Source organism: Ursus americanus, chromosome 4 (assembly GCF_024610735.1).
Source record: "Ursus americanus isolate L20-20 chromosome 4, mUrsAme1.1.p, whole genome shotgun sequence".
NCBI lineage: Eukaryota > Metazoa > Chordata > Mammalia > Carnivora > Ursidae > Ursus > Ursus americanus.
This window is the reverse complement of record NC_142130.1, coordinates 35525935-35550805: the sequence shown is the minus strand read 5'-3', so window position 1 is coordinate 35550805 and position 24871 is coordinate 35525935. Positions and strand designations below refer to the sequence as shown.

The 24871-nt window shown below is 37.8% G+C and overlaps 1 protein-coding gene, 1 long non-coding RNA gene and 1 other non-coding gene across 4 annotated transcripts in view; 1 reads left to right on the top strand and 2 right to left on the bottom strand.

Moving 5' to 3' along the window:
* The first annotated feature begins 13 nt into the window (after nt 1-13).
* On the top strand, nt 14-24714 carry LOC123802203 (uncharacterized). Of its 2 annotated transcripts, none has more exons than XR_015724197.1 (3): nt 14-91; nt 16247-20173; nt 24582-24714. It is a non-coding gene; the product is annotated as an uncharacterized LOC123802203 (long non-coding RNA). The 2 variants fall into 2 exon arrangements; XR_006782458.2 differs by having other exon boundaries at nt 28-91; nt 20094-20173.
* Nucleotides 4193-24871, bottom strand: part of KPNA1 (karyopherin subunit alpha 1) — a 71026-nt gene continuing 50347 nt past the window's right edge. Inside the window, exons 6-14 of the mRNA XM_045812746.2 lie at nt 24703-24834; nt 23312-23400; nt 22881-22980; nt 22124-22287; nt 21260-21338; nt 16997-17122; nt 15158-15285; nt 10905-11083; nt 4193-9588 (exon numbers count right to left, since the gene is read on the bottom strand). Of these exons, the coding sequence (XP_045668702.1) occupies nt 9401-9588; nt 10905-11083; nt 15158-15285; nt 16997-17122; nt 21260-21338; nt 22124-22287; nt 22881-22980; nt 23312-23400; nt 24703-24834 (1185 nt within the window). The 3' untranslated portion in view covers nt 4193-9400. The remainder of the gene's footprint in view (nt 9589-10904; nt 11084-15157; nt 15286-16996; nt 17123-21259; nt 21339-22123; nt 22288-22880; nt 22981-23311; nt 23401-24702; nt 24835-24871) is intronic.
* TRNAR-CCU (transfer RNA arginine (anticodon CCU)) lies at nt 5578-5650 on the bottom strand. Its single transcript has one exon. It is a non-coding gene; the product is annotated as a tRNA-Arg (tRNA).

Below are 24871 nucleotides of genomic sequence, written 5' to 3'. Positions count from 1 at the left end.
GCGCTTGCGCAAAGGAAGGCGCTGGCGTTTCCTTCCGGTCTTCATCGCCGCTGCCCGCTGCAGACGAATTCTGGACTTCCTTCTTTGGCGTGTGAGTGGGTGTACTGGGCGTCTCCCAGACCTGACTGGCTATCGTCGGTAGCAGTGAATGTTTCAAAGAACATTCATTTCTTTTTGGAAACCGTGTCACGAGAAAGAACTGAATTTTCCGATTCCCTTAGTGGAAAGGTTAAGCCCACGTTGGCACGTAGCTAGCCGTGGATCCACCCCACCCCGCCCCAGGCGCTGGTGACTAAGCATCTGCTTCGCGGCCGGCTTTTGTTCTGTTTCTCTCTATTCTTGTGGTATAGAGCCTCGTGACGTGTACTTAAGGCTGCAGATAGGCGAGGGGAGCTTAGCCGAATTTATGCCCAGATTATAAAGCTTCTGGTTTAAAAGTTTTGCGTAAATGTTTCGGGAAGGATGAAGAGTATGTGTTGGGGGCCTCCAAAAGCCAGTGCTTAGGACGTGGTAGTGCCGGGGAAGGGAGCAATCGTTTGTTTTAGCATTTCCTTATGCCTTAAACTTTCTAAGAGAACAGGTCAGATCTGCATAGGTGCTTGAGACCGAAAAAGACATAGAAATTGGTGGAACGTGGTTAAGAAATGGGATCGGGATAGGCTGGTGATGGGTAGTAAGGAGGGCACGTATTGCATGGTGCACTGGGTGTTAGACGCAAGTAATGAATCGTGGAACTTTACATCAAAAACTTGGGATGTACTGTATGGTGATTAACATAACAATAAAAAATTTTATTAAAAAAGAAATGTGTAAGGTTAACTCGTAATTGGCATTAGACAGTCCGAAGTTTTAAGAAATGTTTAATGGCCCTGAGAGTGCTATGTAAAGATGTATGCTTTTCAAATGTTAAGTTACTATCTTTAAACAAGAATAGGTTTACGGGGTGCCTGTCTGGCTTCGTCCCTAGAGCATGCGATTCATGATCCTCTTCATCTCCGAGTCCTGAGTTCAAACACCGCCTTGGGCGTAGAGCTTACTGTGAAAAAAAAGCTTACCAAAAAATTGGAAGCCTGATGAGTTTCTACTTACCTGTAATTGTTCAATAAAGAGTGCTCAAAGGGGCAGTAAGTGTTGTTAACAAGGTTTCCCCCCTCGCGGAGCTGAAGTCTAGAGGCAGGTATCTCTTTTTTGTTTTTTTTCTCTCTTTTTTTGACGTAAACTCAGGAGTCGCGTGCTCTACCACATAGCCAGCCAGGTGCCCCGCGGTAAGTGTCTCTTAACGATGTTTTCTGTCAGCCAACAGTTAAAAGCATTTGGAAACAAATTCTATCTTATATTTATTAGGGGTAATTGAAAGTCGGGCCTTTAAATGAGGTACAACGACATAATTAGGTCACCTATAATAATCGACTGTAGTAAAACCTCATTACCTTAAGACCCTACTACTCTACTTTGGAATTTGGACAGGAATTGGACGAAAGCTTTAGTCTTAGCCAGTGCAAATTAATGGTATAACGGTAACAAGGTGCTGGGAATAGGAAGAGCATCTTTTAAGTGGATTGGAACGTCCATTTATATACATTAAATTAGGATTCTTAGATATTTATTAAGGCAAGTTTCCCTCTAACATTTTAAGAAGAACTTTTCCCTTTTATGTATCTAGTTCAGTTATGATTAAACTCTGCCTCTTCCCTTTCCTCTTATTAGTATAGTTTTTACTGGGAAGCATAGAAACACTCTAAAATTCTCCATCAGTTGAGACTATTTTCATTTTTATTAACTCATTAAAAAATAAAAAGCGCTATAGAGAACAAAGTGTAGGCTTTGTTCCAAAGATTTTAAGTAAATTTGTATTTTTCAAATAACTGCTCTATGCACTAGGGAGAGTAAAGAAGAAATTAGACAAGGTAAATTTGTGACATGAGGGCTAGGATGGGGTATTGGTGCTGGAGTATATTTTAATAACCCACTAGAAATATCACAAGAGTGAGAGGGATGGGGCACGGTCGAGAATGTCTTGATAGGGGGCTCCTGGCTGGCTCAGTCAGTAGAGCATGCCACTCTTGATTTAAGGGTGGTGAGTTCAAGCCTCACATTAAGGGTAGAGTTTACTTCAAAAAAAAAAAAAAAAAAGTGTTGATAGGAATATCCGGAAATAATTTTTCTTCAGATTTCCCCAGAATTTGAAGAAATTTCCGCTATTAAAATCCATTTCTAGATGTCTGGAATTTTTTGTTTACAAATAGCATCAGGAATTTGTGTAAAGAAATTAAAGCTCTGAATATAACTAGTTAAATCTTTTTATTAATCCTGTTCTAATATTTAGTCCTGATAATTGCAGTCCTTATGAATTAGGCCTAAGAATTTTGTAGTTTAGGTCCTTGGGAGGAGGGAGCATCAGCTATGTGGAGCGCGTAGATTAGGAGATACTGATACGGGTAAATCCAAAGTGGCAGAAACCATAGAGCTTTGCATTTGCTGCTCTGAGGCCAAGTTCCTCACACGGCCCTGTTCTTAACAATTTATATTTTTGCTGCTCTTCATCTTCACCAGGTAGGTGATTTGGAAGTTTCCCTCTCTGTATAAATCGATTTCTTTTCTTTGTATTTCCCAGAAAAGTTTTAGAACTGAAGGTCTCAATGGTTGAAAGGTTTATTTCCCTTCCCCTCAGTCAATTTTGCAGATATTCTAAATAGAAATGCCACAAATAGGTCAATTTTTTAAAAAAATAAATTTATTTGCTATTTATGCAGGACTGAGATTAAGTCCTATTTTAAGGAATGTCTTGACTGACTCTTCATAGCAATTCCTGTTACCAAATTCAGTCCTCAAAAATCAAGCACAAAACTGTAGTTGCTTAGGACCACTAGCAATTTAAATCTATAAAAATCTAATTGGACTAAATATGGAGTGGCCCAGAATTTATCTAAACTGAGATCTTTTTTAAAGTGAAAGGGGGCACTAAAACCATCAGCTGGTGTTAATTGATCTAAAACCTGGGACTATACCTAGCAAACCAGTTTAATCACTGACTTCTGGAGGACTCTCCTCATAAATCACAACTTAATTTTGGAAAATTCTATACTCTTTATATGGTAGTTTACATCCCAGCCTGACCACATCTCTCTCAAACCCTGTGCTCTTCTTTCCCCACCACTGTGGTTTCCTGGGTTTCTATTTTCTCCTCACCATCACTCTAAATAATGCTGGACCCAAGTGGTTTAAATAAGGCTCCCTCAGGTTAAATGGGTTTAAAGGAATTTAAAGAGTAATTTTATTCTCTGCAGAAACATTTAAGATCACAGAAATGACCACATATTGATTTTAAAATGGAAAAAAAAGACTTTTTCAAATTGGCAAATGAAATTTGGGGCAATGATCATCTACCCTAGCTTTAATGAATTTGTAAACTCAGCCATTTTGTACTATAGATGACAGCATAGTCTGCAAGAACTAATTATATTTTGCTTTAAGATTCTGTTTTCAGGGGTGCCTGGGTGGCTCAGTCGTTAAGCATCTGCCTTCGGCTCAGGGCGTGATCCCAGGGTCCTGGGATCGAGCCCCACATCAGGCTCCTCTGCTGGGAGCCTGCTTCTTCCTCTCCCACTCCCCCTGCTTGTGTTCCCTCTCTCACTGGCTGTCTCTCTCTCTGTCAAATAAATAAATAAAATCTTTAAAAAAAAAAAAAAAGATTGTTTTCAGAAAAAAATACCTGGCCAATAGAATCTCTCAGCAATAGATACAATAGTAAAAATGAAAACAAAACAAAACCAATCAAAACACCCTATTTAATAGCCTGAGGCAACCACCAGCTTCCACGTAAGATGTAATTGCCAAAAAAGTTACTTTTCATAACTTCAGAACAGGTCAGAAGAGATTAATGTGCTATATTTGATAATACACACACGGGGTTATTTTATATAAATATATATAATGTTATCCTGTAAAATATAACGTAACTTTTCACAGAAGGCATAGGGTTTTTTGTTTTTATATGATGAACTGCTGTGACCGTATCTGCTTTTGTAAACTTCAGGTCAAATTATGTTCTCCTGAAAGGTAACCACATATAAAATATGTTGAGACACTAAATCTAAGAGTTGTTAATTCCTGGTTTCAACAGCAGCATAAAAGAATTCCTTTGAATTTTCTTTTGTAACCAAGTACCCTTTACTAATATCACATCGATGCGTATTCCTTCAGTCATTTAGTATTTATTGGATAGTCTGCTATGTGCAAGGCACTCACCCACGGCCTGACAGACCACATTCAAGTACAAAGAATCATCAGATCCATTCCAAATCAAAGCGTAAGAACACTTTGAAAACAACAGAGTGGTCATAATGATGAAGTAAGCAGAACATACTCAACAACATACATTAAAAGGTGATCTTTCTAACTTTTGATATTCCTTGGGACGATATTCCTTTAGGAAGTCAGCTGTGTTAAATTCACATCCGTGGATGGCACTGCTTTCTAAGGCAGAATTCTTCACTCCAAAGCCTTTCCTTCTCTGTGTCAGTACCTTCTACATTTGCGTTTGTTGAATGGAAAAATGTTTGAGTTTACCCATTGTGCTACTAAACTCAAAATCAATCATTTGCATATATGTATTTTTTGACTTCTGTTGTTTTGTCAGGTCATATACAGAATTTTAGCACCACATAAGGTTAAAAGAAGTTTGGGCTGAGAGGCTGTACATTACCAAAATATGTAACCTAAAAGCAACTTCATACCTTAGTTATTTGAAGGGTGCTCATGAGAAAGAGCCAGAAAGGCTGATCTGACAAAAAGCTGGTCCAGCTGTGGCTGCTGTGTTAAGTCTAGTTCTGGGAGCTCCTGGCCCAGAAGAACACCACTGGGACTGCTGCTTTCTTCCATCACAACCTGCACTGCTCTGTCTCACCAGACAATGTCTGAGCTTGTGACCCTGGGGCAAAGTAAATTCTCCTAAGTCTTGATTCTGTCACCTCTATCATAGTGACAGTTACCCACCTCAAAGAGCAGTTGAAGGATTAAAAGAGAAAAAAACGGGAAGCCCTTACCCAGGCACCTGGCATACAACAGAGGCTCAAAGACTAGTTGCCTTTTTGACCTATGGGAAAACAGACCAGGACTCCTTTTATTCTACCCTCAGTTGAAAGCAAAACTTATCTACCCTTAATCTTTTCTTCTTGCCCCAAACTTCCAAATTTTATACCCAGTAGCAATTTGATATTTTTTAAATTAGCATATATTTGCTTTACTTCATCACACGTTTTTGTGATGTCCTGGTACCCACTGTTATTACCTATCCTTTTCTGACAATAAAGCATATTATAGAATACTCTCCGTATTAGAGCAGACTCACTGGTGTCCCATCTGGCCTTCAGTTACTTTAACTTTAAAAAAAATAAATAACTTTTTTTTTTAAAGGAATCTCTACTCCCAACATGGGCTCGAACTCATGACCCTAAGATCAAGAGTTGCATGCTCTACTGACTGAGCCAGCCAGACGCCCCATGAGGAAGCAAATTTTTTTTCATTCTTTTTAATTAAAAAATTTTTAAGATAACTTTTCTTTTTGAATAGGCTCCACGCCCAGCGTGGTGCTTGAACTCACGACCCTGAGATCAGGAGTCACACGCTCTACCCACTGAGCCAGCCAGGTGCCCAATAACTTTAACTTTTGATAGAGAAAGGTAGCCAAAAGTATTTCCCAGCTTGGCAGATACGTATTTACTCTGCTCACCTAAAAAGTGGCTCTGTTCATTTCAGATGGCAAAAAATTCAGATGTGAGAGTTTATATATATATATATATATATACCTATTTCTCAAATTAGCAAATTTTGGAATGTAGGAGGTAGAACATAGTATATAAATATGAAAAGCAAACAATGACCCTTTCTAAAAGTGGATCCCTTTTTCTTTACTGAAAAACATCCTTACACATCAAGATTTCATATATGTGTGTGTATATATATATATAATTCCTATATTCATATATATATACATACATATATATATATGAAAAGCCCCAAGCCCTAAAACATCAATAGGCAATGACTTGCCTATTGATAGAAAAAATATTCACAAAACTAATCAGCAAGAAAGAAAAATCTTTGAACTTGAGGAAAACCCTTTCATAATGCAACCCCAAATTGGGGGATTCTAAATAACTGAAATGTTTAGCACTAGCGAAGTAAATTCAAAGTTGCCTGTGACTGGCCATGTACAACAGGATTTAATTGACAAAGTCTGGTTTATAAAATATATTACATATTTTTTCTCAGGCAAAATCAGCAACAATCTGGAATAATTATTATGGGGTAGTCATCATTGCTTATATTTGTGACACTATGAAAAAATGGCCCAGAGCCCATTTAGCTTTATCTGGCAGATGGAAGAAACAATCCTAGGGCAATAGTTTCCAAAAACAGTATAGCTAACAAAGGTTTGAAAGGGCCCTACTTAGTGACAAGAACATGAATTAAAGTGTTCCATAGAAAACTCTCTCTTTAATCTGTTTTCCTTTCCTGGTTTTTCTCAATCTAACTATATCTACCCTGCTGGTCCTTCAAGTACAGGGTGCCTTTATATCCTAAATGCTTACAATGCTTTTTTTTCCCCACCGAAGTTTTCATTTCAAAGAATAAACTTTGAAAGTGTGGAGGAGGAAAAAGGGAGGGGGTGGATAATCAAGCTACTTTCCCCCTGATTAGTATACATTGTAGAAGAGTTTTCCTGTTGAATTAACATGCTTTTGTAATGAGTGACATATTAGTGATACGGTTTCAATAAATTCAGTGTAAATTAATAGAATCTGCCAGGCAGAGAACTAAAATTAGGACTTAGTTACCTCCTAAAGTCTCATTTCTATAACCGAAAAGGCTGCTTTATCAGTTCCAACATTTATGCTGGGATTTAACTTTCAGTTAATTCCAATTTTTATATTAAGAACATTTTATTGCAAAAAAAATTTAACTCCTCTCTCATGAACTTCCAGGACAGAAGCAAGGTAAATTCCTGTTTTAGCCAGAAAATGGATCATTCACTGAGACACCTGCAATTGCAAAACTCCCAACGCACGCTCTTCTCACTAACCTGGGGAAACGACTTTGTGTGCTTTATCCTTTTTCCATTCAAACTGGTTTATCAAAAATGAATTGAAATTTTTAAAATTATCCAATAGAAGGTACATAATTCAAAACATCCTAGAGAAATGACGTGTTACCAGTGATGTACAGGTAAAAAAACTCAGCCACAAAAAAAGTCAAAGCTAAAAACAAGATTTTTACTATGCATCAGTGCTTCTATTCCCCTTCTGAAAGAAGTTATATTTTAATGTGACGTAAAGGCAAAACTGAAAGTTTTTCTTTAAATTAACCACCTAATTTGTCCCTAAAATTACAAAGAATCAAAGTCTTTTACAGGTCAAGTGCAGTAAACTAAAATGTCCTTTCAGCACAAAGCAGCACTAGAAGAAGTTAGAGATGGGAGCTGACTAGTTTTGCAGTGGCTGCTCCGTCAGTAACAGACGTCAGACGGTGTCCATCCAGAGCACAGACACAACTACAGACTAGATGCGAAGAATGCGTCACACACTTGGCTGAAAAATGTCCTTTGTCTTTGTATCTTTCTACTTTGAATGAAGTGGATTTTTTTTAAGTTTAAATCAGGTCACATAAGTTGGCTGTTTAACAACATGATGAGGTATGAAAGCTCTGAGTGCCCCTGACATTCAGCAGGATTTACCAGAGATGTAGAATAACCTGTCAGGGGGACTTGCAAACAGTTACATTTTGGGTTATAATGAATTCTAGAAGAGGACAAGATTAAAGAGGTTTAAGAGGGTATTCTCTAAAACAGAAGTGACCGACTTTTCCTTCAGAACTCATTTTGAACAGCGTTATCAACAAAAAGATCTGATAGTGTGTCCCAACATTGAGTCAAGATGGCCAACTAGCACCAAGAAGTCGTATTGAACTCAGTTGCAGTTCTCTTGGTAATTAAGCTTATATTTTCACTCCAGTCCAAGCACAAATGTGGATCACTGAAGACAGTACTGGAAGCGCCATTTGTAGGTACATTGCAGTTATCATTAAATGAGCCAGAAGGTAGAAACCTTTTATTTATGGGGGGACTTGACTGGGCAGCACTAGTAGATGAAATGATTAGGGAACGATGAGGTTATTTAAAAAAAAAAAAAATAGATCACTGCCCTTATTTGCGTTGAACAGGTCATGTTGAGAAGATGATTATTTAAGATAAAGATGCTACATTAAAGGGGTCACATATGCAGCATGAATACATTAGAATCAAGCTGCACTGGGCTAAGAAAAAAAAGTTTCCCTAAGTAACCTTTAAAAGTATGTGTTATTATCTGCCAGTCACAGAGGGGGAAAGCACCCAGGGTGAACTCCAATTTAATGAGGACCTTGATCAGGACCACAAAGCCTGAAACATTTGTTTTAATGCAGAAACACAGCCTCTAGTCACACTGGTTGAATCTGGGAAAATTGGAGGGATTTTTTGTTTTGTTCTGTTTTGTTTTACTTTTTTATTGAATTACAGGATATTGTTTCGATTACTAAGGATTCTCAATCTTCATATCAGCATTAGAATCGAACCACTTCCAAATCCTAAGACACATTAAGACCAAAGAGAAGCAATAGCCATACAAATTAATATGTGCCCCTCTCCTTTCTGCTCTAAGGGAATCTTCAAACCAGTATCACATTTAAGAGTCAAAGTGTTAATTCTTCAGCATTCCTGACAACTAGAAAGCACATTCACTGAAGGCTGAAGGTGAGGGAGCGGATGGTTTAACTTTAATATCTGTGAAGAATGGCGCCAATAGAGGAAAGAAAACCATCCAGTCTCAGTAAGGATTAATGCAAATTTGGCTAGAAAAGCCACCAGGTAATCCAAGGGTTCACTGTGGAAGAACTCACAAGAAGTACTCTGAAGTGTACACAACAGGTCTAAACATCTCCCTTGTTGCAAGTAGTTGTGTGAAATTCAAGATAAAGGTTTAGTCTCATCTTTTAATATCAGTGTTTTTCCCCACTTTAAAGGGAATGAGGAGGAGTCCTCTTTTTCCCCCACAAAGAAAGGGAGCCACATTAATATGTGTATAATCCCATGACTCTTATATAAGCGCGGAGCTCCAAAGCCTAGGGATTTTCCATAAGAGTGGGCCGTTCTGGTTACCCTTTTTATTAGCAGGGTATTCCACCACAGAGAGCCAGAGGTTTTCCAGATGTGTGTGAGAGAGCAGGTGCGCAAGGCAAGCAAATGAGCGCAAACAGTATTATGGAAAACATTTGAGAAGTTAGCTCCATGAGGACTGTGGGCTCCACGAGAGGACTTGACTGGGTAGCCTGGTCTGACACAGGAACATGAAAGCAGAGTATTGCTTCAAAGCTGGAAACCTTCCATAGGAGCCTCACACTGCTGGAAGATGTACTGCTGCTGGCTAAGGTCAACCTGGGGCGCAATGCTGCTGTCCTCATCCTCGGTCCCGAAGTAATGCTCGATGAGATCAAAGGCCTTCTGGTAGATCTCCTGGTTTTCATGACTCTGTAAGAACTCAATTTTATCCAGACCTAGAGTGAAGAATAAAGAAGAACCTGTGTGTATACACATATTCTTCGTTCTGTGGCAATGCCAATGAAACTATTTTGCCATGTCTCCTTATTGTAAAGGGAAGAGTTTCTTCTCTAGTTGGACCTCATTAGTATTTTATAACAGCACAGAAAGGATCACCAGGATTACATCTGAATGCTAGTATTACAAACTAACATCTTAAACACATGCAAGCAACAACCAGTCCCCAGAAGCAGCAATTTCCCTAACAGTCTTCACACATCATCCAGTGTCTAAGGCCAGTGGCAGAAGTGTTCCTTTTGAACTGTATCTATGACCTAATTAATTCTGGTTCTAAGTTCTGAGCTATCCAATATATCAACAAATGTATATAATACCCTTAAAATAGCCAGAATCAACTCCTACTGCTTAAACGAAGAAGTCCAGCTAGAACAATTAGCCAACACATTCCCTTTACTAAGTTTGAGCCCATCAGAACTAGGTTTTTCTTTTACTTGCAGCCATAAGCAACCTAACTGCTATAGCAATACTGAAAATAAATGTTAATATTGCTTAAAGGAAAAAAATACATATTCATATATGTCTCCATGTTAAAATATATATACATCAAAAAATTAACAATAGTTATTTCTGAGGAGAAACATCTCCAGGTAGAGGAACATTTTTCTTTTTTATACATTTCAAAATGTCTTATACTAAGCAGGTACAGCTTTTATAATCAGTTTTGGAAAGCAGTTCTGCATTATCTGATAAACTGGAAGATGAACATACCCTACGATCCCTAATTCCAATCTTAGGAATAAACAAACCCTAGAGTAGTGGTTTGCAACCCCCGGCTATGCAGTAAAAGCACTTAGGGAACTAAAAGGTTAATGTACATTGGTAAACCAATGATTAAGAGTACAGTTAACACTGAGATTGGAAGAATGAAGAAACCAAAAGGCAAACAGTGACTCTTTAAAATGAGAACTCTAAATCTTACAAGAGAAAAGAAGTAGAATCTGGCATCATCCACAGGAGATGCAGGTGTTCCTGGGGCTCAGATGGACTAGCAGGAATCCAAGAGGACTCACAAGGGCAAGTGGAGTCCAGGAACTGGGAAGATCCTTAGAGCCCAGCGTAAAAATGGCTAAATTGAAGGGTACTCGCTTCTTTTCACAATTAATTCATATTCTTTTCCAATAATTCTACCTACTAAATATTATTACTCATAAGAGAACAAATTTTTCATGAGAGTTTATGCTGACAGATGTGGACAAGTCAGAAAAGCAAGAAAAATATAATTTCAGTACAGCTATTAAACACTCTATCTTACCATATGCTTCTTCAATCAAAGCGCAGTAAGGGTTAATGCCAGTGCCATTCCTTTTGGCTTCTTGTTCTCCAAGCCTCAGGATATTTTCCAAGCCATTTAGGGCAACCTGTACAATCTTAGAGTCCATGACTGTGAGGAGATCGCAAAGTGGCTTGATACAACCGAGTTCTACAAGGTACCTAAATTAATACAAAGAATAATTTAGTTGAACAAAGCTTTCAATTTCATAAAACTTTTATGAAATAAGTGGGTCATCCTCAAACTGTAGAGATAAAAATAAGCACCCATTCAACCATATAGGCTACATCCTATCATAAAGCTACAAATAAAAGAAACAAAACCAGTTCTCTAACACCATCTCTACTTTCCCCCTCACTATTACTGGACCCCAAGAAACTGAATACCCTCTTACTCTGAATATGAACAACTCCTCAAAACAGTATACTTTTGACAAATTTCATCTGTGTTTCTGTAGAACCACACCTATGAAACAGGTGCTAAAGGCATCCCAGGCCCAAGAGGCCATTTCTATTTTGTACAAAAATCTCTTAAAACTCTAAGAAAACAAATAACTCCATTTAAAAATGGACAAAAGATCTGAACATACATTTCACCAAAGATCTGATGGCAAATTAAATATGAAAAGATGCTGAACATCATTAATACATGTCATCAGGGAACTGCAAGTTAAAACAATGATGCCACACCTATTAAAATGGCTAAAATGCAAAACACCGGACAATACCAAATGCTGACAAGAATGAGGGGCAACAGGAACTCATTTTTTGCTGGTGGGAATGTAATATAGGATAATCACTTTGGAAGACTGCTTGGCAGTTTTTTACAAAGCTTTCTGTACAATCCAACTATCACACTGTGGACACTCACCCAATTGAGATGAAAACTTAGGTCCACACCAAAACCTATACACACACATCTACAGCAGCTTTATTCATAACTGCCAAAAAACCAGAAGCAACCAAGATGTTCTTAAATAGGCAAATGGATAAACTGTAGTATATCCAGACAATGGACTATTATATTCAGGTATAAAAAGAAATGCACTATCAAGCCAGAAAGGAAACTTAGACATGCTGAGTGAAAGAAGCCAGTCTGAAAAGACTCCACACATAATACCAAACACATGACATTCTGGGAAAGACAAAACTTTCATAAAGACAATAAAAAGTGGGGCACCTGGGTGGCTCAGTTGGTTACATGTCTAACTCTTGATTTCAACTCAGGTCATGATCTCAGGGTTGTGAGACTGAGCCCATGCTCTAGGCTCTGCCCTGGGCATGGAACCTGCTTAAGATTTTCTCTCTCCCTCACTCCCTGTCCCTCTCCCCCCTCCCATAAAAAAAAAAAAAAAAAAAAAAAAAGACATAGTGGTTGCCAGGGATTTGAAGGGTGGAGGTAAAGGAGTAGTGAGGAATAGGGGAAGCAGAGGGGATTTTTTAGGGCAGGAGAATATTCTGTATGACACCACAATGGTAGAAACAGGACATGCATTCACCAATAACTATACAATTATACAACACAAAAATTGTGTACAACACAAAAAGCTCTCAGGTCAGGTCATGATCTCAGGATCCTGGGATTAAGCCCCGCATCTGGCTCTGCACTCATCGGGGAGTCTGCTGCTCTGCCCCCTCTACCTCTGCCCCTCCCTTCACTCGCACTCACACACACTCTCTCTCTCAAATAAATAAATCTTTAAAAAAACAAAAACCAAGGCTCTTTTATGATTATAAATGTTAGTTGCAAATTTGAAAAACAGAAAAGCATAAAGAAGAAGTACACAGAGATTAACCACCACTATTATACCCCACTATTGCTTCCTCTGTGTCCTAATTTTTATGAAGGGCACCCACCTACCATTTTCCCCAGTTACCTTGGACTCTTCTTCCTTTCCTTGCTACTTAAAGCCTGCCAGCAAGTCCTACAGATCCTTGTTTCCTGTACCGAGACCCGTATCTCATGCAACAGCTATTATCTTAATCCTGACCTTACGCTAACTACTGCAATGGCATCTTAATTACTCTTTCCTCCTCAAAAATGTTATTGTCAAGGCTAAAGACACTAAGTCTTCCCAATACTCAAGACTAAGGCCTTCATCCCAGTTTTCAAAGCCCATCAATTACTTAATTCCTCATCTTGCAAAAGAATAATCTACAGCAGGGGTGCCTGGGATGGCTCAGCTGGCTGAGCATCTGCCTTCGGCTCGGGTCATGATCTCAGGGTCCTGGGATCGAGCCCCATGTCAGGCTCTCCACTCAGCAGGGCATCTGCTTCTCCCTGTCCCTCTCCCTCTGTGATATCTCTCATTCTCGCTCTCTCTCAAATAAATAAAAATAAAATCTTAAAAAAAAAAACCCTATAGCAACATTAATTTGCCTCTTCCAATAACATTACCTGTGCACATTCCCTCATACTTACCCTTATGCTATTTGCTCTCCTCCAAAATAACCAAACCTCTACCCAACTGGCAAGTTTCATCTCTTCCATGAAACTTTCTCTAATTCAAGACAATATTCTTTATCCCTCATTCTTTGCATTTGATTATACTGGAACCTAAAATTATGGATATTTCCTAAGTTACTCTAATTGGTTCTTGCATCTGAATCTTGTCTACTCAAAAAGAATAAGCAAAACCACACAGATGTCTGTTATCAGTGATAAAGTCAGTTTATTTTCTGTAATGTGGACTGTGATATTTTTGTAATAATTTTTCAAGATAACTCTTCATCTGGTTAAGAAGAAACTGCTAGGAGATTGATAATGAACTTCATTAATATAAATAGCTATGCTGAATTTTAAAAAGGAATAGTAAGTAGCCTTTCTACTCTTCTCTAATAGAGCAAAATACCCCTGAATACTTCCTGATGAAATCTTCCACAGTGTTTTAGAAAGGTTTTAAGAATATGTGTACAGTTTAACCATTTCAATTAAGAAACCACATTATAACTTCTACATTACTTCTTACTGCTACCATTACTGGGGTAAATGCCATTACCAGTGGTGGCACACTTATAATCATAGTACCCCAGAACCAGAATCTTGGGAGGTTGAAAAAGACCTTAATCTCGTCCAAAATCTTTCTGATCACTTGAAATCTTCCTTAAAAACCTGTCCATGATGAATTTTACCAAAATAGATATTTGCAGTGTTAATCTATTTTATTATTTTAGGCACAGGGTTATCTTTTGTATCTAATCAACTTCTGAAATGTTAGGACTACCTTTTACATTTTTAAACTCCTAACAGAGCTTAGTATTGGTTCATTAGTGCCAACATTTAACCCACAAAGCAACAATATGAGAAGTAGCTGTATTTTTCTGATAGTATATATAAGGAAGGGGTTACAACTTCAACACTCATTTAAAATCATCTTTCCCTCATCTGAATTCCCCATAAAGAAATTTTTTTTAAGATGATTGCTTTTATTTTTTTTATTATTTTTTTAATGTCTTTTTATTATATTATGTTAGTCACCATACAGTACATCCCTGGTTTCTGATGTAAAGTTCGATGATTCATTAGTTGCGTATAACACTCAGTGCACCATGCAATACGTGCCCTCCTTACTACCCATCACCCAGGCAGGCTAGGAAGAGTCTAGGTTCCATTTTTCTCTTCATTGTTAATTTTTTGCTTTATCTGAAATACTGAATGTCCATAATTTAGCATTTAATTATATGATGTTTTCTTTGAGGAATTTATTCCTGTCCATATTTATGCCTTCTCCAGCCATTAAGATTATAAGCCACCGAAGGGGCCATTTAAATCTCAAGCTAATACAGCTCTCTCCCTTTACTGAATATTAGAGGACTTTAGGAGACATTGCCTCTAGTCAATTTGGCATTTTATTCTAAGATATAGCTCTCTTTCAAAGTCTGATCCAAATCTATTAAGCCATCTCAACTAAAAATAACAAGAGTTAGATACCAAAGTTGGACTCTAAGGATTCTACAAGTAACATTCTAGACTACCCAAGATTTTTTTGACCAAAAAACTCCAGAGTAGGCTAAAGCCACCCTATAAAAACTTCTATTCTCTCAAACCTCAACTATGCCTTACTTCTGTTATCCTGGAATTATTTCAGCAAGAAGGAATGGGAGAAAAATTAAATATACATTTGAGTCTAGTTATAAAACTCATGACAATCTTCCAAGAGGTTAGAAATGAGCATTCGTAACTAGTGGACGTAATTTTTCCTTTAATTTACAAGATGCCGCCTGGCTGGTACTTACTTGATCTGTTCTGCTGACCCTCCAGAAGTTGCATTTGTGATGGCCCAGGCTGCCTCTTTCCTTGTCCGAAACTCAGCAGTTTGTAATATACTAATGAGGGCTGGAAAAATGTTGGCATCTATCACAGTCTGAAATTAAATTAAAAATTAAATGAAAAGGGAAATTACAAAATTTGTAAGTGTTCATGATACTAACTAATTATAACTCTTTAGCTACCTTCACTAATGACACTGTTCCCCCTGTTAAAAATTAACTGGAAGGAGTTTGTCTTCTTACCTATAACCTTTCAACTATACTTGGTTTCACTGGTAACACTCTCCCTGGAGTCTGGGATCTTACAATCTCTTAGTTTTTTCCCTGAGTTCTTTTCTCTTTGATTGTCCTCTCTTGTTCCACCCACAGTAACAAATTACAAAAGTTCAATTTTCTGTTCCTCTACTAGTCTCATTTCTTTCACAGTATCCAACTCTGACACGTGTGCTGCAACCTTCCAGTCCTCACTTCTGGGTGCCCCAGCCCAAGGTGGCCAACAGCTTGCTTTAGATGTGCTAACCACCTCAGGCATCATCTACCCTCTCTCTATAAGGTCTCCTCTCAAACCTCTCTTTTTGTATTTACTTATTGTAAATTTCATCAGTCACTAAGTCTCCTTTACATTCTCAATTTAAAACATCCTAAGCCACCTTTTCCTTCCCTTTTAAGCACTGCCGCGGTCCTATTCCAACCTCCCACCTCCCACCCAGATTACCAGCAGAGCCGGTAGCTGGACAGAGTAGTTTTACTTACTCCCCCTCATATATGAACACTAGAACAGTCTGCCTCAAATTACTTCCTTCATTCTTCTCCTAAGCTCAAAAACCTAAAATTGGTTCATATCATTTCCTCTATCAAGAAACTGAGAAATCCTACGTAAGAGCCTGACAGTATCAGGCAAGCAACTATGGCTGAAATCACCTCGGAGGAACTGCCGTAACTATTAGTCTCAGTCCCTGGCAGCATTCTGGGGAGGACTAACCATGCTTTTTTTGTTTGTTTCAAGTTTTTATTTAAATTCTAGTTAGTTAACATGTGGTGTAATATTGGTTTCAGGAGTAGAATTTAGTGATTCTTCCACCATGCTTTCCTGATCAAGAACTCTATCATACCAGCGAAGGAAGTCAGCAAAGTTTGGTGGAAAGACACTTCATCTTGATCCTGTCATTTACGAGGGGTGCCCTCGAGCAAATCCCTTTCTCTGATCCTCAGTTTCATCCTTAAATAAGAATACTGGATGAGATAACAATTCCACTCAGCTCAAAGTACCATAAGTCTGTGTTTTATCTTTTATAACCAGTTGTTTAGCCTTTCTCATGGCCTGTGATGAACCCTGTGGCCCACTGCTTGCTTTATCTTCCACTTGGATTACTCTCCTATCTAATATAAGAACAAAATTAAAAGGCAGATAACCATTTAGAGAAAAATGGGTTCCCAAAGGTTTATAAAAACTGAAGTTATCCAATATGTGGGTCCACTAGAAAAAAAATATCTTACTTGGCAAGAGTAAAGCCAATCTGTTTAGTATAAAGATCATCAAAACACTTCAAAAATATAAGACACCATCTCTTGGGTCTTGGCAAATCATCAAATATTAAAGACAAAGGGAAAAACCAAGACCAAAGTTTAAGTTTCAAATCTGAACTTCTGTAAGGTAGGTTAAAAAACAAAACAAAACAACTAAACAAGACAACAATGTTGGAAGTTAATGGTCTCCAAGGTAATAACAAAAAAAAAAATTTAAGGCTAACTGAAAAAAACCTAAAACTTATCAATAAAAATAGAAGAAAGTTGCTATGGGATTACCTGAATCTGTGCTCTGTTTCCAGCTGTGATATTAGATATTGTCCAACATGCTTCCTTTTTGATAGATTCCTTTGGGCTACTCAGCAAATGTAATAAACTCTGCAGAGCTGAGCAATTCAAAATTACCTAAACGGAAAAGTTTGAAACTTATCCTCTATTGATCCAAACAGAAGTAAATCTTTAACTCATTTATATTAGAAACAATATAAGCAAAGAAATAATGTATCCCCTTGAAATTTTAGAAATAAATAACTTTTTATACGTAAAAGAGTATTCAGTGCCAATAAGAATTAGTTTCTAAGATTATCAAAGCAATTTTGTTATACACACATTACAACTGTCCAACTGCTACTTCATAAGGCATAATAATGTATTAGTCCTTCACCTCCCATCCCTACAGAATATTAAAAGTCTTTTGGATGGGTAAATAGATCAAGTGGCCAGAAATTCAGAAGTGGTCTCAGATTTTTAAGTCTTCTGATAACACTCTACCTGGCAGTCCAGTCAACAAATGCCTACTTAATGAAGTGCACCAAGTGCTCACAGGACACAAAGATAAAAAGGGTACGTCCCCAGCTATCAAACAGCTTACAAAGATGAGGGAGAGTAAGACAAATACACTTGAAGGAGAGCTAGTCTACCAAAACTGAACTCGTAAGTTATAATGATGGAAATAGTATGGGATGGGCTCAAGAATCAATCACTGAATAACAGAACAGATATCGAGTCCAGAAACAAACACAGGTATTTATAAGGAATTAAATATATAATAAAGTTCCTCCAGAGGTTAAGTAGTTGAAAAAAATTGTTTATTTTTGAAAAGTATTTTTTAAAAAGTCAATTCTTAACCCATTACCAAAATAAATCCACAAATAATTTAAAGAGTAAATATATAAACACACCATAAAACAGAAGAAAATATCAGTAAATAGATGGTCTGGGGATAGTGAAGGACTTTCTAAGCATAAAAACAATGGAAGAAATTACAGGGTAAAATAAAATTTCATCAAATAGAAATATCTGCATGTCAAAAAAATACAAAAATTAAAATGCACACTACATAATGCAAAAAAAAAATTAACACATAAAAGGGTTGCTGTCTTTAATATGTAAACTGTTAAAAGAAAGTACAATTTTAATAGATTACCTACCTCACAAGTAATAAAAGCAATGCAAGTTAAAAAGGCATTTCTGCCTATTTAATACAGCTCAAAAAATAATAAAATATGTGGTTAAAGCACAATCTTAACAGTATAAAAGATACTGCAAAGCAATTTTTTAAATGCCAAAGGTGTGATCTAGAAAATTAACATGTCAAAAAATAATTAAAAAACCAAACCTGTCACAAGTTAAAGACAATACTTGTGGAGTAGTCAAGAAAAAAGACTTTGTAGGGGTGGGGGGAATGCCTTGAAACACAGATAGGATTTCTTTTTTTTTTTTTTTTAAGATTTTATTTATTCATTTGAGAGAGAGAGAGAGAGAGAGAGAGAGCGCCAGCGAGAGAGGGAACACAAGCAGGGGGAGTGGGAGAGGAAGAAGCAGGCTCCCAGCAAAAGAGCCTGATGTGGGGCTCGATCCCACAACGCCGGGATCACGCCCTGAGCCGAAGACAGAGGCTTAATGACTGAGCCACCCAGGCGCCCCAACAGATAGGATTTCATAAGCAAAGAAGAGGGAGGATACAGCAGAGAAGAAAGGCTGGAAATGAAAAAGTGCTGAAACAAGCTACCACAAACTACCAAAAGTTAGGATAGAGTAGAGCAGTGGAGCTTATTAAGAAGAGTTCTGTAACCCCAAAATTAACAGAAGGCTACAAGGAAGAATGAGACTAAAATCCTGAAATACAAATTCTTTGTATTCAAGATTCTTTATCTCATAGTCATTAAAGAAGTCCACTGTTTCTGAAAGGAAGGTAATGTGAACAAGGTTGTTTTAGGAAAGATTAAGCTATTACCAGAAGAGTCAACTGAGAGGAAGAATAGGAAGATAAATCACGTAGGTACAGCAGCAACCCTTGTGTGTGAGAAAACACAGACCAAACTAAGGTAATTAGATGAAACACTAAGAATCAACAAGAGCTGGTGACTTTGCTATATAAGGTATGAAAGATAGAGACACCATGTATGACTGCAAAGTTTCGGGGAGGGGGTGAATAGTTACCTCATTAATTGAAATGAAAAAAAAATAAGACTTGGAACCAGTTTTCTGGGGGGAAGAAGATGAACTGTGAGAGACACAAATGTGAGACATGCAAGCAGAAATATCTAACCGTCTATTGGAGACCCAGGAGCAGAACTTGAGGGACATCAGAACTAGATGTATAGATACAGAACTTCATTCATTCGGTAATTTTTCAGTCCTTATACATTGTGCCAGGAACTATTAAGACTACAGAAGGGCAAAAATGAACAAGATTGACACCATTCCTCTTCTAGAAGCTCACCGTCTAGTAATCAGACTGTACGATACAGTGTGATACGTGCTATGATGGACGAAACAAAAGGCGGCACACCTAAGAGGCTGGTAGCGACCAAGGCCTCTCGGAGAAAATAATATTAACAGGAAGACCTGAGAATGAGACGACCTTAGCGGCAGAGTGTGGATTCATGTGAGGGAGTGGTTAAGAGCGGGGGTGGGGGTGTTCGGTGCAGAGGGAAGCAAGTGTATGTCAGAACTTAGGGCTGAGTGTGGTCATAGTGAATTCAAGGGCTAAACATGGTAAAAGCACAGAGTATGGCATGTGGAGGGAAAGACAAACTTTTTTTTGAATAGCAAATACACTGATCTAGTTTAAAAATTCAGAAAGTATAAAGGACTACAGAGGCAAAAGCCTCCTTTCCATTCCTGTACACCAGCAACTCAGGTCTCCATAGGGATAATCAATGTTATTAGTTTCCTGTGTTTCCTTCCACAGAAATTTTAGGCAAATATTATCAAGTATATATTTTGTTTTCTTCTCCTCTCCTCTCTGCCTCCTTTTATATAAATAGTAATAGATTCTACATACTTTCTGCCCCTTGTTTTTCTTTTTAAATGATATAACCTGGAGATATTTCTGTATCAGTGCTTAAAGCTTCCTCATTCTGTTGCACAGCATTCCATTAAACAGGTGCCAGATTTTAAAGGATCTCAAACACCCTCAAAGGACAACAGGGGACCATAAAAAGATTTTAGGTAAGAGAATGACATGATGAAATATGCATTTTACAAGCATCCTTCTGGTGATACAGGAACGGGTCTGAATTAAGCACTGGGAGGGATGAGTAGAGATGGCATCTAGTGACTCATGAGAGACGTGGACAGGGAATGATCCAGCTAATGTACAGGTTTGGGGCATGGTCAACTGTTGGTGTCATTCACTAAGGTAGGTAAACATAAATAAGCAGAGGTCCAGATATACCAGGGAAAATAATGAGTTCCCTTCTGGACAGCATAAATTTAAAGTAAATTATCAGAGTTGGAAAACACCTTCAAATCCAAATTTTAGGGATTAGCAAAGTGCAGACATTAAATGCCTTCCTGCAAGTCAGGCTGAGTTAAGAGCTAAGGCGAAAACCTAATTCTCAATCAAGTTGCAAGAGGGTGATGGTTGAGTTATAAATAAGATCAATGAGTAATTATCCCCTCCAGGGGATAATCCCACAAACAAGAAAGAACAGGAAAAGGAGCTTGCCAAGGAGAAACGGTCAGTGAAGCAGAAGACCCAAAACACTTCAACACCACAGAAGCCCAGGAAAACAATGTTAAAGACAATGCCAGTACATTTGAGAGATAAAGAAAAATAGCTAGAACAATCCACCACTGTGAATGATATATCTTGATAAAGAAGTTGAATGGAGTGGGGAGAGGTGACATTGAGAACAAGGAAGGAAGAATTCTCACATTGGAGACTTACCATGTGCAAAAGAAAAGGAAGCTATTAGAGATGAGATGAAAATGACAGAGAAAGGAGGCTACTGGAGGCTCTGACACTCACAAGAACCACTTCAAGTAGAAGGAGTTGTGGGAAATAAACCTAACCAAAGGGTAAGTTATACAATAGGGGAACCCAAAATTGCTATAAGCAATTGGTCAACCAAGATGGAGCCAGTGAAGGTACTGAAACGAAAGTAGCTAAGGCAACAGTTTTAACAAACATTAACGAAACATAGTGTCAATTCTCCCTAATAACATGGAGTTAAATACTCTACTAGAAACATAATCATGGGGTTCAATGTACTGTTTCTGAAGGAAAAAAAAATAGTTACCACTTATACACACCTGCGTCTGAATATCATCGCCTGTAACAATGTTTCCCACAGCCCGCAAAGCAGGAGAAACCACTTTATAATCATTATGCCTGCAACCATAAAAAGAAATATTAATCCACAGTTCTATCCTTAGTCTCTTTTCTTTAGGGCTGAAATCCAAACCAAATAATGTGACGTGACTTTAGAGCACAAAGGTACCTATGTTGCTTCTTAAGGGAACCCTATGAGGATGGGTTTAGTATTCCCTAGAAGAGCTCTCTCTCCCTTTATTTTAGTATCTTTGGATAAAAACTACAAATCTTTCTTAACAATCTTTCCCAGGTATTTTGTCACCTGAATGACAAGATTTCCCTCTCATTCTTCAATACAGTTTTCACTTCCTCTTTCCTATTTTTTTAACGGGGGTGGGGGGGGGACGGGAGAGGGAGAGAGAGAATCTTAAGAAGGCTCCACGCCCAGTGCAGAGCCCGACGCAGGGCTCATCTCCCCACCCTGAGATCATGACTTGAGCCCAATCAAGAGTCGGACATTTAACTGACTGAGCCACCCAGGTGCCTCAGGATTGACTCTTTTTAGTGGCAATACAACTTTTGTTATCTATCCCCAGTGGTTGGTCTCAGGTCATTAATCATTAGCTTAATTACACATATCAGAGATTTCCAAATGTTCCTGCTGAAGGACTGCTCACAGCAAGAGAATGAGCAGTTCTCTATATAAGCCTCAAAACAAACAGATCGGACATCAATGTAAGTTAACAAAAGAGAGCAGCCCAAAGCACAATAAGTCAGTATAACATATTAATATTTATCAGCATCTAGAAAACTAATAAACTAATATAGGGACAAAAGAACAGACACACTTTAAGATATCTTACATCAACAGCTCCACAAGTCTCCTACATACTCCTGCATCTATGACGGCTTGAATTTTATCATTAGGTCCATCTGATAGATACGAGAGGGCCCAGCAGGCATCAGCCAGTACATCAGTGTCACTGACAAATAACAACCAGGAAAGCACATTCAGACAGGGGGAAACCTGTAAAGGGAAGATGACATGATAATGAAATTCAACAGAATAAAAGCTAGAAGTGAGATGAGAAACTCCAAAAGGCAACCAGGCACACACGTGGTAATTTCTGGGGTGATTAATACTTCTGGAAATGGAGTAGCAAGTGGCCAAGTGGCATTTCCATCTTTGGGAATGCTGTCAGTGCCTTGCAGTTTACTTTGACGAGGTAGTCAGAGACCAAGGAAAATAATTTCAAAGAGTGAAGTATATACCAATTCTCAGAGTGAAATTCCTTGTTGAAACACACTTTTTCTGGACCAAAGAGGTAAAGAAACTTTCACAAGTGGTAAAGCTAAAAAATTTTGTGTTTCAGATACTTTGCTATAAATAAAAAATGCTAGGTTTTAAGATTAATTCAGAGCTTTTTACAGTCAGTGAAAATTTATCCCAAATTAACACCAAAAAAACAACAAAAAGCCCTATTTCTCTAGAAACAGATAAAATTCCATTTTAAATTTTATGAAAAATTATCATCTCTTTCTGTTCACATTAATATTCCTTGCTTAACATTCTTTTATTTGTACTTTTTTCTGCCCATTTCCCACAAGCATAATCCTTACCTTTGCGAATTCTGGAGGTGGACTTTTCCCTCTACAGAGATTAGACAAAGCCCATACTGCATTCCGGGTCATGGTCAGGCGGTTTTGCTTTGAAAATAACCTAAAGCATGATGATACAATGGTAAACTATACAGTGGACATTAATTATCTCATAGCATAAGATAAATACTAAATCTAACGCTACTGATAAACACATGTCTTTAAACAGCTTTTCTCCAGAACAACAGAGTTAATTCTAACAGCACTAATTCAGAATTTTGGCACTGAAGTAAGAGAGAATACCTGAAGAAATAATCTGAACAAGTTAGTAAGAAAATATCTGTAATGAAAACATCAGAAAATCCAAAGTGATTTCTAAAGATGCACTGCCTTCTGAGAAACTTTCCATATTTCTAGTACTCAAAAAATAGTAATAATAGAAACAAACTTACTGCAAAAGAGGGGGAAGAATATTGCAGTCTAAGACATAGTCCCTGCACATGGTACTATCTCCAGCAATGTTGCCAAGAGCCCAGACTGCCTGTGAAAGAATTGCTCATTAATGATAGGTTGCGTAGTGTAATTCTCTCATAATTCTTTCAGAAAATATGTCAAAATACCACAAAACTCTTTACAAAATTATATAGTAGTAAATCAACATACACACAGGCACTAACCATTAACACTTCTAATGGAAGTTCATTATCAGGGAATGAAATGAAATAGCTGCGGGATTAGGGAAAGAAGATCCATAATATTATAAAGTGTACATGTGAACACTCATGGTATAAGCAAAGGGAGGAACCAGTTCTTATATCTACAGCTGGTTAAAAATGTATTTTAAGCTTGCTTACAAAAGAAAACAGTGAACAAAGACTTTAAGAGCAATCAAACTTCTGGGGGTGATGGATATAATATATCTTGAATGTGATGATGGTTTCACGGGTATATACGTACGTCAAAACCTATCAAACTGTACTTTTTAAATATATGCAGTTTTCTGTATGTAAATTATATCTCAATTAAGCTGCAGAAGAAAATCATACTCATTTAGCAGTGATTTATATTTATGAATTTGATAAAGTTTGCAGTAATAAAAAATTCATGTTTTCTAGGTCTTTTTCTGCACAAAAGTGGCAAAGACAAGCTACTGCAATCCACACTAGAGAGCCCTACAAGTAAAAGCTCAGTAACTGCTTACACGATCTAGAAAGTATAAAGGGCTGGGGCACCTGGGTGGCTCAGTCGGTTAAGCATCCAACCCTTGATTTCGGCTCAGGTCATGATCTCAGGGTTGCAGAATCCAGCCCTCATCAGGTTCCACACTCAGCAGGCTGTCTGCTTGAGATTTTCTCTCTCTCTCTCTCCGTCTCCCTTTCCTCCAGCCCTCCAGCCCCCCTGCCGCCCACTCATGTGCTCTCTCTCTCTCTAAAATAAATAAATCTTAAAAAAAAAAATGTATATAAGGGCTCCAGGCGCCTGGCTGGCTCAGTCGGTGGACCATGCAAGTCTTGATCTCAGGGTTGTAAGTTCAAGCCCCACGTTAGGTGTAGAGATTACTTAAAAAATAAAATCTTTAAAAATAATAATAATAAAATAAAAATAAAATGTATATAGGACTTTTAAAAATTCAGGGTTGGAAGGGGAAAATGGTTTTATATTTCCAAAAAAGATTCTGCCTACATTCACTATGAAATTTTCCACTTTGGTTTCGATTTCTAGAACACTCCCTGTGATGAACCATGGACTGTCATGGCCAGGTGGTGAAACTGAGGCCCTGAATGTAACACCAAAGGAAAAAATGGTATTCTTTCACTTGCTTCTCTTTGCTTCATTTTTTTACCTGCTCCTGGACATCTTCAAACTCTGAGCTGAGCAACTCTATGAAGATAGGCACAGCTCCTGCCTGAATCACAATCCGGGTCTGAAGAGAATTTCCTGAAGCAATATTTGTCAATACCCAAGCTGATTCAAACTATAAAGATAAAAATAATTTAATATCTTATTAGCAT